Source organism: Strigops habroptila, chromosome 4 (assembly GCF_004027225.2).
Source record: "Strigops habroptila isolate Jane chromosome 4, bStrHab1.2.pri, whole genome shotgun sequence".
In the NCBI taxonomy this organism is placed as follows: domain Eukaryota; kingdom Metazoa; phylum Chordata; class Aves; order Psittaciformes; family Psittacidae; genus Strigops; species Strigops habroptila.
Genome location: NC_046358.1, coordinates 64,381,111 through 64,395,620, shown reverse-complemented (window position 1 = coordinate 64,395,620; position 14,510 = coordinate 64,381,111). Strand labels below are relative to the sequence as shown.

Genomic DNA, 14,510 nt, shown 5'->3' with positions numbered 1-14,510 from the left:
TGAGAGTATGACTGGTGTCAAGTACTGTGTCTGTGAGACAGCTCTGAACAGAGTGAGCTTCCAGCATATGGAATGTCAGCTCATTCCTCAGTGAAAAACTGTCCTTGGAAAAGACTTCATTCTTTTGATGGAATGAATTTGCCAATGCTTGAAAGCATCAAGATAACAAAAGAGCTTTTTTTTTTTTTTCTGATAACGGAGCGTGGTTTCTTACTTACTAGAATTCATTCGTTTGCATCTCTCAATCTGGTACATGCAGATCTCTCCAAACTCGTCATGAATTTCTTGTGTAGATCTGGTCTGAATTGAATTTGATGCCTTTCTCCACAGTTGTGCTCCACAGAGTTGGTTGCCATGTTTTAGAATCAAGATTTACATTGCTAATGACAAAGTTGCCTCATATTTTTGTTAGGGAAGAAGTATGTTGAGATGGAAGACGTAGTGGTGGACTTGGCAGTCCTGGACTTGGACTTTATGATCTTAAAGGTCTTTTCCAGCCTGGTTGATTCAATGATTCTCTGTGCAAACTACTTGATTATTAATCTTCTGGCACATTCACACGAGCTCTCCTAGTGTGTAATGTTGAAATACTGATTTTTTTTCTTGAGATCACTTGTCAGCATTAGACAACTAGACAATACTGCATCCAAATGTGAATAATCTGACTTTCAAAAAGAAGCCCACAAGCCTGCAGCAAAGCATCCAGTGTAAATTGAGACAAGTCGGGTGGATTGCTGTTTTATTATCAGCCTGCTTGTTTGTTAAGGATACTTTCTGGAATTTCTGTACATGTCAATATTGTTAGTATTTCCCTGGTACATATAATGTGGAAATTCAATGTCAAACACCCCCTTGGTACTGTGAATCTTCACACTAACAATCTAGTAGCTGTTCTTATACATTAATAACATTATTTTAATATTCTTTACGAATTTGACATGTCTACTCAACTGAAACACACTTTAGAAGATTGGGGACATAAAACGTAACTGGAAAGGAAGCAATGGTGGATGCTTCCAGTGATTCCTGAGTTTTCTAGTTTTGACCTAGTTTGTTCAGTGCTGGTTTGCTCTAATATTGGGGACCTTCTCATCAGGGTCAATGTGTCCACACCTGAAACAGAGTTTTTCAGAATGTGACTTTCTCAGATTCTCCTTTTTCCTTTGCTTTCTTATTTTCTTTTTTTCATTTTCCCATAGATATATCCATGTATCATGTTAGTTCTGATGCATGGTGAGTGCATGGATAAGATTACATTGGTTTTGTTTATGATCTTCTAATACATGACTGCAAAGAAGATTTTGTGGTGGTGTGAACACCTAAACTAAACCACCTAATAATTAAAGTTGAAATTGAATCACAGAGACAAATCTCAGGGTTTCTCTCTAAATACCAGTTTAACAACATGAATCTTATTATTTTATTACATTGGTTTCTAGACAGTTGGAGGAAGATGAGTTTATTATAATAAAGTAGAACAAAATAGAATAAAAAGAATAAGCATGGCTTCCATTAGTAGTTTATAAAATTAACTCGACTGTAGGTAGGTGAATGTGACCAAAATCTAACCAGGCGCCAGAAAGCCAAGGAAAAAATTTTAGCTTCTAAATGGAAAAGAAACATTCAAGAGTTTTTATTCTGAGAGGCAGCTGGGTGCAAATGTAGAATTTTATATTCACATTAAATCCCACTATTTCTTGCTAATTACCCACAAGTAGCATGTGTCTACTCTTTGAGAATGTAGTCTAAATAATTTCATGTTTAACGCCAGGAGCTGTTCGTTGTGTTATAAATTAAAAAAGCATTTTCGTTTCTTATTGAAAGAATGGCAAATCTGGTATTTTTGCAGTATTTTCGTGTTTAACTCCTCATAAGGCTGAAGTTGCAGCATGTCCTTATGTCAAGGAACAGCTTTTCTGTTCTGCACCCTCTTCCTCCTTCCTGTTTACTTGTGGAAATGGACAGTGTGAGCTTGGACGTCTGAAGTTCTGAATGAGCATAAACAGACTTGACTTTGTTTCTTTAATTTTTGTATGTAGGGCGAAATTTCTCCCCACCCCCGGGGCTGTGTGGGTTTGCAATTAGCCATTATGTGTCACCAGCTTCCCATCTGCAGTGTCATTCCTTGTTTGATGTGTGCAGCTTGTTTCTAATTGCCCTGGTTTGCTGGCGCAGATTCTTCCTGTGTGTTCTGAAAGATGCTTCCCTTTATTCAGTCTCTTTAAAAGCCATCCCTTTTGTTTCATCAGAACTTCTTAGGAGCTGAAATCCTGATTCCACTAAGCCCACAATTCTTCCGAAATTCAATTTTTTAATCTCTTCTTTTTAAAGCCGTAGTTATTACATAGACATCCGAATCCTAATGCCATGCAACAAAGCATTGCTTCCTTTTAAAAGAACTTGGAGAGATGGCTTTCTCCTTTCTGAGTTTCCAAAGGCCATTGCTTGACTATTGCCAGAGGGCTGATTAATTTTACATTGGGGCCTGGATTCCCTACAAATGGCCTCTGTATTCATAAACAATGGGAGCAGCTGATGGACCACTTTTCCATCAGAGAGTTGTCTCTCTATTGTCAGGCTCATAGTGTATAGAAATGTTTGCTGCCTTTGTGGTACGTACCCCAGAAGTTGACTGTCATCTCATCAGCATAGAGAACAACTTAGATTTCCTTTCAGTCCTGTAAAAGAGTCAGAATCAATAGAAATAGTCAGAATCCTCGGATAGTGTTTTCCAAAGAGGGATGTTTTGTTATTCAAGTATGAAGGCTTTGAGGAACTAATTGAAGAAGATCCTTATTATAAGAAAATAGTTTCCATCTTGTAAGCCCGTTTAAACTGGGGCCTTTTCTTGTAAGGAGAACTGAGAATAGCTGTGGTGAAAGACCATTCCATGGGATATGTCTCCAGTAATTGCATTCTAGTGTCGGGACTTTTTTGAAGAGCATCCTTATTTAAAAGGAATAAAGATAAAAATGTCAAAACTTGCTGAAAAATAAATCCTGTGTCAAATGTAATTTTTAGAAATCCTAAGTTTGAAATCCATTATGGGCTTTTGAACTGTGCAGGGAAAGCAATCCTGATGCTACAGTTAGTTGTGACTCTTGACCAAAAGGTTCTCAGCTTTTCTGTGTGTTGGTTGCTGCATATTTTCAATCTATGGTTCTAATTTTCTATTAAATGTTTTAGACTAAGTGTACAACACTATGAACAACTTGGGTTATTCCAGGCATATACAGGGGGTGTGGGTAGATTCTGCGTTTAGAGCCCATCCAAATCCAGTAAGTCTAATGGTGGTATCTCTTTCAGCATGGGAAAGCTGAAGCATCTTGGAAATTCTTCATTACCTCTGAAAAATGCATTTTAAAAAATACACACACAAAGTATAAGCCAAGGCCATCTTCCTCCTGTATAATGAATAGAGAAAGAATTAATTGAAAAGATCTCTTTAGTAAAAATGTGGATATTCATAATACTCAAAACGTCAAGAGTACAGAAATGGGCCATCTTTGATTACTGACAGTTCTTCTGGTGCTCATTGTCAGAGCTGCTTGGATCCTTTCCCAAACACTCCATTTCCTGTACACAGGAACAGAGAAAATGTGTATTTACCTGTAACTGTTTATTTATGCATTTGGGTATTTGTGCATCTGTCTCTATAAATCCATGCCAAACAAATCCCTTTTTCACTCTGCATGTGTTCTGAATGATTTGTATGTGGTTGTTTTTACTTACAAACAGTTTTGGAATATGGTGTGGGTGGCTTTATGCACAATACATTACCTCAGGCAGACATCTCTGTGTGGCACTCTCCCCACCACCCCAGTGCTTTTCCTGCTGCATTCTTCCAGCTCTGCTTAGCTCAGCACAGAAGGTATTTTTCCAGTATCACAAAACAGTTATGTGACTCCTCAGTAAGATTTGGTTAATAGAATAAGGATATGGAAGATGTTACAGAAATAGGGATGCCTGAGGGTTGGTTACCTTTTTGTCCTTGTTGGACTATTCCTATTTATACTTGAAGTGCTCAGCCAGCAGCAGATTACATGTTAATGTAGGAACAGCTGAATGTTTGAGGTGTGCAGGAGCTGTACAACCTGCAGACACTTAACTTCATCAGCCTAAAGAGGAACCTGTGCTTTGAAGAAAGCTAAAGGTGTGTTCAAAATGTAACCCAGTGGCTTCACAGCTGACATGCATCATGACTGATGATTCTGCTGTTGCTGAAGGTGCAGCTAATACAGTTACTAGCAGAGGCTTGGCCTTTGTTTGGGAGTATTCTGTTGGCAGTGTGGAGTTTAGTCATGTTCTTGGTAGTCTGCTGTGCCAGGTAGTAGTCAACTGTTGTTTTTTACCTATGTCCATAGTCAGCGTTGGCTGCTGATGCTGCAGATGTTGGTGTGCTGTAGTGTTGGCTTTACTGGGGTGCCTCTGCCTTGATCAGGCACAGCAGTGGGGGGTTACAGGGTGGTTATAGCTGTCTCCATGTCACTCTGGTAATTGCACTTATTTCAGCAGTTTCTTACTCATTTCATGTTATTGACATGAAATAACATTTCATTTGTGTTGTTGAGGCTTCAGCAGGGAACAGTCTGTGTTTTCCCATTGTACTGTGACTAGTTTCTTCTGTGGGATTTCAGGGAAGAAAAGATACTGTGTTTGCCCTAAAATCAATGTGCTTACACAAACAGCCTGTGTTTGGGTTTTCTGCCATTTGTAGGATGCATTGATGGTTCTTATAATAGGATGTGCAACTACCCATCTACCAGAAACTATTTTCTGGCGAATTAACTTTGCTTTCTGTGTGATTGTTATCTCTATAAGGCCATGTGATATTGAAGAGATTCTGTCAGACACTCCTGAGTATTCTAATCATCAAGATAAACTGTTTTATTAGGTTCCCTGTGAACAAAGCAGGGACAACTGTAATACTTCTCTTCAGCCACTGTGCGTGTGCCGTCATGTAACACTACTCACATGTGTAAACATCAGTGTCCCAGAGCTGCAGTGCTGTCAAAGTGGGCTTTGGTTTCAGTTTGCCGAGGCAAGCAGTTACCCAGAGCTGACTTTCCAGTGACACTTTCTTCACATAGAAGTTTTCTGTAGAGATTTTGGTTTAAAATGAAAGATGTTCTAAGGGCTGGAGCACCTCTGCTCTGGAGACAGTCTGAGAGAGCTGGTGCTGCTGTTGTAACTGAAGTGGTAGCTGTTTCCTGAAATGGGTATTAATAATCCAGGGGAATGAGTTTTGGGTCAAGGAACTGCATTCCACAGTACTGTCCTTCTTAGAAAGCTGCCAAAGTTTGTCTTTGATCATAAGCTCCTTTTGTCTGTATAATATAGCAAATAGAAGTCACAGAGAGATGGATGACTTCATTCACACTTAATGATGACGGTTTCATTCCTGAGTATGGCAGCATGTTTACTTAAATCCACATGTATATATGTGTGTGGGTATATAAAAATAGACTTTTCAAGTCGTCTTTCTTGTGCTGCTCACTTTCAGCTGAAAGGGAAATAGTCAAAGTAAGATATGACTTTTGAGATTTTTTGTCTCAGCTCTCCCCTCGTTGGTGCTTTGGAATGATGCTGTTTGTGACTCCTTCCACTTATCTCAGTGTCCTTCTCTTCCAGTCTTTGATCGCTGTCAGTCTGATAATATTTACCAGAACCTTAAAGGAGCAGCAGATTCTGTCTGAAGTGCCAGAATGGGGGATGTTCTTTGAAATTAGTCATAATTTCCTTTGAGTTTAGACAAAACATGAGCCCACTTCCCATGCTCACTTCCTAATGTGAACACCAAGTGCTCCGAAGGATGGTCTCTTGTGAGAGAGAAGGAAACCCGAGCTAACTCCCTACTGACAGAATCTTAAGGATTTTTCCATCTGGACTAAAAGATTTTTGTACCTTCCCAGAAAATCATTGCGTTCTCATTCTTATTAGACCTGTAGCGACATCGTCTACAGACATCTCCACACCAGGGAAAACTTAATTTAAAGTTCCCATTGTTGCAGCTCTATTGCTGCTAAGAAGTCTTGGGATTCCTCATACAGATAAGGTTCCCTCAGTCCTCCTTGTGCTGGCAGCATCAGGATGTCCCAGGGAGGATGTTCCCATGTTCAGATTTGTTCCTAAATCTTCACATTATATCAGTTGAGAGAAAGTCTGACCTCTGTTTTCAGTGTGACAGCAGCTTTATCAAGGCTCAATCTTTCGATATTGTCACAGCTGTACATCTGCAGGAGTGGTAAATGTGCTGATTTACATTATCAAAGTCCTACAACAACACAGCAGAGTACAATCCCATGTGTATTTTGGCAAAAAACATATGTTAGCCCTGGGAAATCTTTTGTTGATAGCTGAAGTGCTGAGCAGGTAATAAGCTAATTTTGGCAGTTGTTTGAGTAGGAATGTTGTTGTCTGTGCAGGAGTCTGTCATAAAAGCATTTTCAGTTTAGTTTGAATACAAACACATGCAAGCTAATGGCAATAACTAAAGTAGTAAGAGAAGGGAGACATTGTGGACAGGGTGTCTCTCAAAAGAAAGCAGCATTCAGCTTCAACTGCCTGCTGAGCACTTCCCTGGAAGATTTTCTGTCTGACCCAGCGCTCTGAGCACCCTGAGACCAGAGTGGCAGGATTCAGGCTGTGGTACAGGTCATTCAAAGCTGAAGGAGAGAGCAGGCAGCCTGTGAAGCAGCCTGGCATTCAGAGTACATGAGGTGTCTGAAAACTGGCCAGGAGCTGAAGGGAATTCCTAAGCAGAGCTCGGGACCAGCATAGACTAACAGTATAAATGTAAGCTGCACTTATCAACTGAAGTCAGGCACTTTGGAGTGAGGGTGTGTGAGAGTTTCTTGCTAAAAGCAAAGAGTGAGCATATGATGATCTATCACTTTGATGCTCTTTCAAAGAGAATGATTGCAATCCATATTATTCTGTTGTTAAATGTATTTGAAAAGTAGAAAACATTGGTCGGGGACATGTTCTGCAAATAGTTATCAATGGTGTTGCAGAAGTATTTGGTTTAGAGGGTTCCTTGGAATCCACCGTTCAAATTTACATTTCTCTTGAGTTATCTTGAGATTAACTGTCATTCTACTCTATGGCAAAGCGAGGGCATTGCAGAGCTGAACTTGACCCTAGCAAAGCCTCTGATCCTGTTGCTCTTAGTGGACAGGCTCTTCCAAAGGGCTTAATTCAGAGTCTGTAAAAATGAGTGTTTTGCTCATGATTTAGAGGCACTACCTCTCTCTGTGGTCGGTAGAAGGCTAAATTTAGTCTGTAGTCCTTTGAATATCCTTTATTCACTGCTGTGTTTAAGCAAATCCTGAATTCCAGCAAGGGATACATATTTCCTCTCAGCCTGATGGTTGCAATTGCATAAATGAAGACTATGGAGTAGGGTTCCAGATGCTGATTTTTGATTGTCTCTTATCCTTTGTATGGTTTTAAGGAATTTCACTGCATCCTTTTGATTCCTCTGAACAAAACTGTAAATCCACCAGTGCAAAAGTGTAAAATATTCGAGTTTTCTTTCTGCAATCCTACTGCAGGAGGGAAACTCATAGCAATTGCAGGAATCAGTGATAAACTCCAGGGTCAGTTGCCTGCCACCTCGAACTGCTGGTTTGCCAGAACAAAGTGTAGCAAAGTGCAGGAGCTGCAGCAAATGAGGCTCAGTGGCAGTAGTTCGAGTTGCTGGATGAAAGCAACATCTGGCCCACTGGTCTGGGAGGCTCTTTGGGGTTTGGTGGTATGAACGGTGCTCTAAAAATGTCAAATGTTATGTGCTGTTAGAGAAAAAGCTTGGCATGTGTTAGAGCAAGTGGCTGTGACAACTGAGCTGTGTGTTTAAAGGGCATGCTGTTAGGGCTCCTCTTGGGTTCGCTTACCTTGTATTTATGCTTCTCACTGTTGGTGATGGACAGTGATGTAAAAGCGAGTCTGCACAGCAGATGTTTTCCTCTGATGGGTCTTTGTCATGGCCATACTTTGCCTGCTCACCAGTTCTTTGTTCCTGGTTTGAACCTCAATGCTCCAGTGTCACCATGCACACGCTGTTGAGTTTCCTAACTAGAGCAGGCCCGTCACTGACTCCAATGCCAAACTCCCACTGGGGCAACCTTGTCATTGCTCTCGGTTTTCAGCTGCTACAGCATCACACTTCAGACCTCATTGCATCGCCTGTAACTTGGTATCCTTTCATTCCCCCCCGTGCAGAGCATGATGAGTGTGGCAGCCAGCACCAGACCTGTGATGAGAACGCCATCTGCACCAACACTGTGAGGGGACACAGCTGCACCTGCAAACCCGGATATGTGGGGAACGGGACCATCTGCCGAGGTGAGGCTGTGCTTGAGGAACATAGCAGAGCAGCAGCTCTAGTCATGGTTTCTGACAGTCACCCACATTCTGATAACTTGTGATGGCTGCTTTCTGTCAATGACATGCTGTAAGATTTATCAGCTGGCAAATGGAGTATGCATGGAGGTGATGGGAGTGGATTTGTGCATAATTTCTCTGCAACAAGGAAATACATTTTTTGGAATGCTCAAAGAAAAAAACTTCTCATTTACTGTCACTGTATACTGTCATTTGCGCTAGTATCATTCAGCTTTGAAGTGGTGTTAGTTGCTTTATAAACTATGGATGGTATGTGCTGTCACCTCTGGCTTTTAAAAGTTATCATAGAATCGCAGACTGATTTGGGTTGTAAGAGACCTTAAAGCTCATGCAGTTCCAACCCCCTGCCATGGGCTGGGACACCTTCCACTAGAGCAGGTTGCTCCAAGCCCCGTCCAACCTGGCCTTGAACACTGCCAGGGATGGGGCAGACACAGCTTCTCTGGGCAACTTGTGCCAGTGCCTCAGCACCCTCACAGGGAAGAACTTCTTTATATCTGACCTAAATCTCCCTGTTTAAGTTTAATCAGATGCCTTTTAAATTAGGGTAATTGTCTTTTATGCTAACATCATTTGCTTTTCATTCGACTGCTCCCATCAAAATAGAGGTTTTTTGGTTTTAAATCTTCACCTTTAAATGTGTATTTTGAGGATGTTTCCATGATGCAGACAAGCAATCCTGCTCCCAGCTTTGCTGTCTGTGCAGTGGTCAGTCAGTTATTTAGGGTGGGGGGTTTTTGGTTTTTCTTTCCATAGGGAAAGAGAAGCAAATACCTCAGATAATAAAGCCAGAGGAGGGAATATATTAAATAGGTGGCTTAGTGAGGGCTGTGTCATGAAGTGCTATTGAGTTGTCACTCAAGCATCTATGAATTTTATTTGTCTCATAAAAAGCTTTTTTTTTTTTTTGTCTTGCTGGGCTTGCAGACTTTCTGCCTTTCTAAACAGAATTACAGTAAGAGAAAGCTAACTTTAAAACATGAAATGAAATGGCAACTATTGAAATGGAGGAGTGCACTGGGTAGAATATTCTGTTTGGGGGCTGAATAATCATTTTCCAGAGCTTTGTATATCGGTCAAGCAGTTCCTTAAAGCAGGATGAGGGCTGATGTCATTCCTGTTTCAAGCTCCACCTCTTCACCAAGATTAGCATGTCAGCTGCTGAATTAGCACATACCAGCTGATTTCTTTTTGATTATGACTTTCTTCAGATGCTGTCTATCTGCACAAGAGCATCCCTGTATTTTTAACTGATTTAACTTTAAAATGGTTTGTAAGGACTTAAGAGAGAATACAAAAATGCTATGAAAGTAGTGGGCAAGTTAAACCTTGGTCTGATGATTGAGAAGATCAACAGGTGATGCTGGAGAAGAACTCACTGTAGTATGTTTTCAGTCCCTGATTACAGTGAATGTGAATTGCAGCACAGGCTGTGATAGGTGAGGGAAGTCTGAGTGAACAGCTTGTTTGATATTTCTTTTTTCTGAGGATAATACAAGAGAAACCCTTAATCATATTTCTTGGAAACAAGGCTGCTTGGATCTGTTCATGAGGACTGTGCTTTCGTACTGGTTTGTCTTCGTTTGCACACCTGGACGTCTGATTTAACGTGCCAAAAGCCCAAAGTGAAACTCCTGCTGCTTATTTATTAACCCAATAATGGTGGAGTAATGAAACTGCACTGGGGAAATGCAAAAATGTTTATATCCTCGAAGTTCTGTTGAAGTCTGAGTTGTGGATAAAATATATATTACATGTAGTTTTTAGTATGCCTTGAATTTCACATGTGAATATAGTTATAGCTGCCTTTTGAGATAGGTGTATGTGGAAATAGAGGAAACAGTGTGTTCTGATATTCTGACTGGGAAGTATAAATTGAAAAGAGAACTGGGAAGGGCTTTGCAGTCTAATAATAATTCAAGTCACCAGGGATAAGAATAATCCGGCACTGCATGGGATAGATACTGCTGCAAACTAGCTAATGTTAGAACTGTGAACATTTTATTAAGTGATAAACCACTCAATGTAAAGTAGAAGTCTGATTTTCTCAGCCTGTGGTTCTGTGGTCACTTGGACTGCTCACGTAAGAAATGTTCCCATTCTGCCTGTGGTAGCACCACGAACACCACTTTTGCCTCTGTGTTACCACAGCAATACATTATCTGTTAGTCACAGGGGTTTCCTTGCACAAGTGCCGGGGTTGGCACGAGGAAAGAGGTGTAAGCATGTCTGGACAACTACAAACTGCTTATGATGCCTTGTAGTAATTTGGGAGTTTTACCTTCAGGCAGTAGAGATTGGGAAAAAACAGGTAAAAGCCCAGGTGATAAGTTTAACGTAATACCATCTGAAGATATGCTGAACATTTCCCTCCTCCTTGAGTCACCTGTAAGTGATTGATAAATCTTTATATGTTATAGATGTGTACATACAGAACACAACTACTATTGAAATAACTAATCTCTGATGTTCAATATGAAATCTTATTAATACTGTCCAGCAAAAAGATTAAAAGAAAAATGATGATTTTATGATGAGAGGAAAGGACTGGCTTTGTGCCTAATCCTACAATCTATTTCAACAATCTAATTTAGCAATATTCTAGAAACTAAAACCAAAGTAACATTCCTCTTTGACTTTGGTGAATAACACTGTGATAATCGTTATAAAACCTCCATGCTACTGTTATTTGTATTTTAGAGAAGAAAATGTATGTGTAGTTAAATTAAATTGCCAGTGAACTATGGGTAAACAGAAGGAAATGACTCTGGCAGGAATTTGGGATGTTTGCATTTTTTTATGAGCAGTATGGAGAAATAAAAAGGACAGAAATAATCTGGAGAGGAATGTGATGGTTGCTGGGGGTTTAGAAAGAAAAACAAAACAAATGTGGAAGAGGAAAGCAAATATGTTTTTAAAAAGTGAGTATAATCAGGTTGTCACACTTGTTGAGTAGAAAAACAAATTTCATGCATAAGGAATTGCTTCTAGAACAGACTCTGTGATTAAGGACTGGATTGTGTCAAACCAGATGTGGAAACTGTCAGGAAGGAAGGTGGTGGAAAAGGTGCAGACTGAGACGAAATGCACTTCTGCAATACAATAGGTACTGTCAGAGCTTAAGTGACGTAAAAAAGGAAAGAGAAGTGGAGATGAACACAAGAAAATCTTTATAAATACACAGTTAACAGTATATAGACAGTGAGCCAATAAAATAGAGACAAATAAGACTTCCTTCCTGTGGTCGCTCTCAATTTCGGTGCAAGAGACGTCCTTTAGCACCTCAGAAAGACACTGAAATTTTGGCAGTAGATGAGCACAGACTGAGGCTGAGGCTGAGGTGACCTGAAATGACAAGGCAGGACAAGGCTGTGCCAGCACCATTTAGAAATTTGACAGAATCAGATAGATTATATTTTAGGATTGCTTCAGAAAATGAGAAGTAACATAGGGAGATCTTTGCTGGAAGAAATTACAGCATGAAAGGCAGTGGACAGAGATGTAACTAGTTGAATAGAAACATGCTGAATCTACAGATTGAAGTTGCTTGTTTCTGTGAAGGAGACTTTGGAAAAAAATGAAAATAACCAAGAGTGATTTGGGAAACAGAAGTTGTAGGTGGGTAACGGGAGACTCGTGCCATGCCCCTTCACTGGAATTCTGTATAAATTGCAGCATTCACAGGTGAGTGTGGAATAAAGGCAATTGGAGCAATTTCACTCAACTTCAGGATAGGATTTGATGGTGCAGAAGAAAGGCCGCACTTAGGGTAGAAGGGAGAGGTAATAAAAATTGGTTTAGCAACTGAATGTTTTAGTTTAAAGGAAAAAGAAAAAGAAAACAGAAACAAGTGTGGTGGGGAAATAACTGTGTGGGATAACATGGGACTTTGCAGCGTGCCTGTTGGCATGGTCCTGGTAGGAAATAGTGTTTAGTGGCAATGGCTCAATGAAAGAAGTCTTAGTTTCCTGGGACAACTGGGTTTATGAATAACCTGTTACCTGTGGCCAGGGCTGTGTGTGTGAGAGTAAAACTCTGTCATGTAGAAAATGAGTAAAACTGCCTGTCATGACTCTGGCTGGAGAACCAGGGATCGTGAAGAGAGATAAGTACCATATTTAGGCTCTAAAGGCTCTTGGTCTGTGTCCTGTTGCAGTGTTTGTGTATGACATCTTGGCAGGCTTTGAATCTGGGAGGCTGGGAAATGTGTACAGGGAAACGTCTTTCTCTGCTTTTTGCCTTGGGAAGATCTAGTTCCAGTTCCCCTCGGCAGCTGAGCAGCACATGCTGTGAAAGTGATGTGTGGAAGTGGGATGTGCAATTTGTTAAAATATGAGGGACCTTGTGCTCCACGAGCTACTTTACCTTAGTGAGATGGGAGATAGTGAAGATTTGCTGTGGGATGGACAGTCCCACAGTTTAGCAGAAGTTTATTATAGAGCTTGCACCTTGTACCACAGCATGAAGTCAAAGAAAGGAGCCAAGGTATATTAAAACATCAGCAAGTTTCCTAAAGTAACTGATTACATCTGGGATTAAATGCCTTGAAACAAACCAACCAACCCTGATCCCACCCATCAGATTATGTAGGGAGTCTTGAGCTGGCTTCTCTGCATGAGCAATGTGCAAGTCACCATCAAGGTTCTGTTGCCATCAGTTGTTTTCTGTTGTACAAGGAGACCTGGATTTGGTACAGAGGCCTTGCCCCAGCTCTTGGAGTTTTGTTCCAAATATTTGTTTTAATGTGTATATTCTGCCCATAGTAGTCCTTATATGTTATCAGAAAAACAGAAGTGGCCTTGAATATAGTCCAGTGGTAAACAGTGGCAATTCTTCCAAAGCATGGATGAGATGTGTTTGCTAATCTCTTCTGGTGTCTCTCTGTTGTGGTGAGTGAGCAGAATTTGAGCACCTAAACAAGTGCGAATATTTTTCATTGTACTTCTCTATTTTACTGGTGGTGTTGTCTACCAGGTATATTTAGTGTGCTGCTAATTCAGTAGTTTCTACTGAGGTGTGGATTTATTACAATGATTAAATGAGGTGAATTTAGTTACAGTCATAAACCTTAAAGCAAATGTGTGCAGTATGACCAGTGCATGAGCAGAGAAACACCATGTATTATGAAATAAAAATCAAATCAGTGATTACTCCAACCAGTATTCAGGCTGTAGAATGGTTTATTTCTCTGGTTTAGAATATGGTGGGGTTTATTTCTCCCCTTGTTATATTCTTCTGCAGCATTTCACAGGAGACACTCAAGGGATTACAGCTCTGTATGTGGTGGAGTCTTCAAGGTGAAAGCCCTCATTTTTAAGTGGCTCAGTGGTTCTTGTGTAATCTGGAAGTCTGGATTAGTTTCTTCATCGTACTGTGGTTCTTTGTATATATTTGCCTTGGAAGGTGTATTTGGGAGCGTGGTTGTTACTGATGAACTTGTTGGTCACGTCATGAATAAATTTATTGGGAACCTGATGTGCAAAGTAACTATGTTTTGAACAGATAATCTTATATTTTTTATAAGGTAACGGGAATGATCACATGGAGTCATTATGCATGGTACACTCAGAATATTTACTGATGGTCAGAGTATGTCACAGGCTTGAAAATTGCTGCTTTGATGTAAGTTGACCTTTTTCACATGGTTCTAATCACGAATGGTAATTGGATGGACATGTTGTTTTAACAAATGGCAGTCCGAGAGCTTTCTTCCATTGCAGTTTTCTTCTTTGTTTCCAAGCACGTATTTTTTTCTAAAGTGATCCTTCATCTGAAATCTGTTTAATAATCTGAAAGACCAGCTCATGAAAGAAGTTGCCTATATTCCTGTGTGTAGGCAGGATAGTAATAGTGTAGTAAGTAGATGACTAACACCAAAGAAATGTTCATCTCTTCTGAAGTTTCACCTGCTATGAAAGAGAGTGTTTTTAGTAAGAGCTGAAGAAGAAAAAAAAAAAACAAGCAGTCTCTTGGGTTATTTCTGTGCTGGGTTGCTGCTTTTTGTGTCCCGTTTACATTGACATCAGCAATGCTAAGGTAGATTTAACTTTAGATGCCAGCAGTGTGAGACAGTCAGATGTGCTGGTATCTTGATATTAAAGCATATC

General features: G+C 40.2%; 1 protein-coding gene across 2 annotated transcripts in view; it reads left to right on the top strand.

Annotated features, from left to right (window-relative positions):
• NELL1 (neural EGFL like 1) overlaps positions 1–14,510 on the top strand; it is a 283,745-nt gene that overhangs the window by 163,318 nt on the left and 105,917 nt on the right. For both annotated transcript variants that reach the window (XM_030483848.1, XM_030483847.1), the window contains exon 14: positions 8,221–8,343. In XM_030483848.1, coding sequence (XP_030339708.1) covers positions 8,221–8,343 — 123 coding nt within the window. The remainder of the gene's footprint in view (positions 1–8,220; positions 8,344–14,510) is intronic.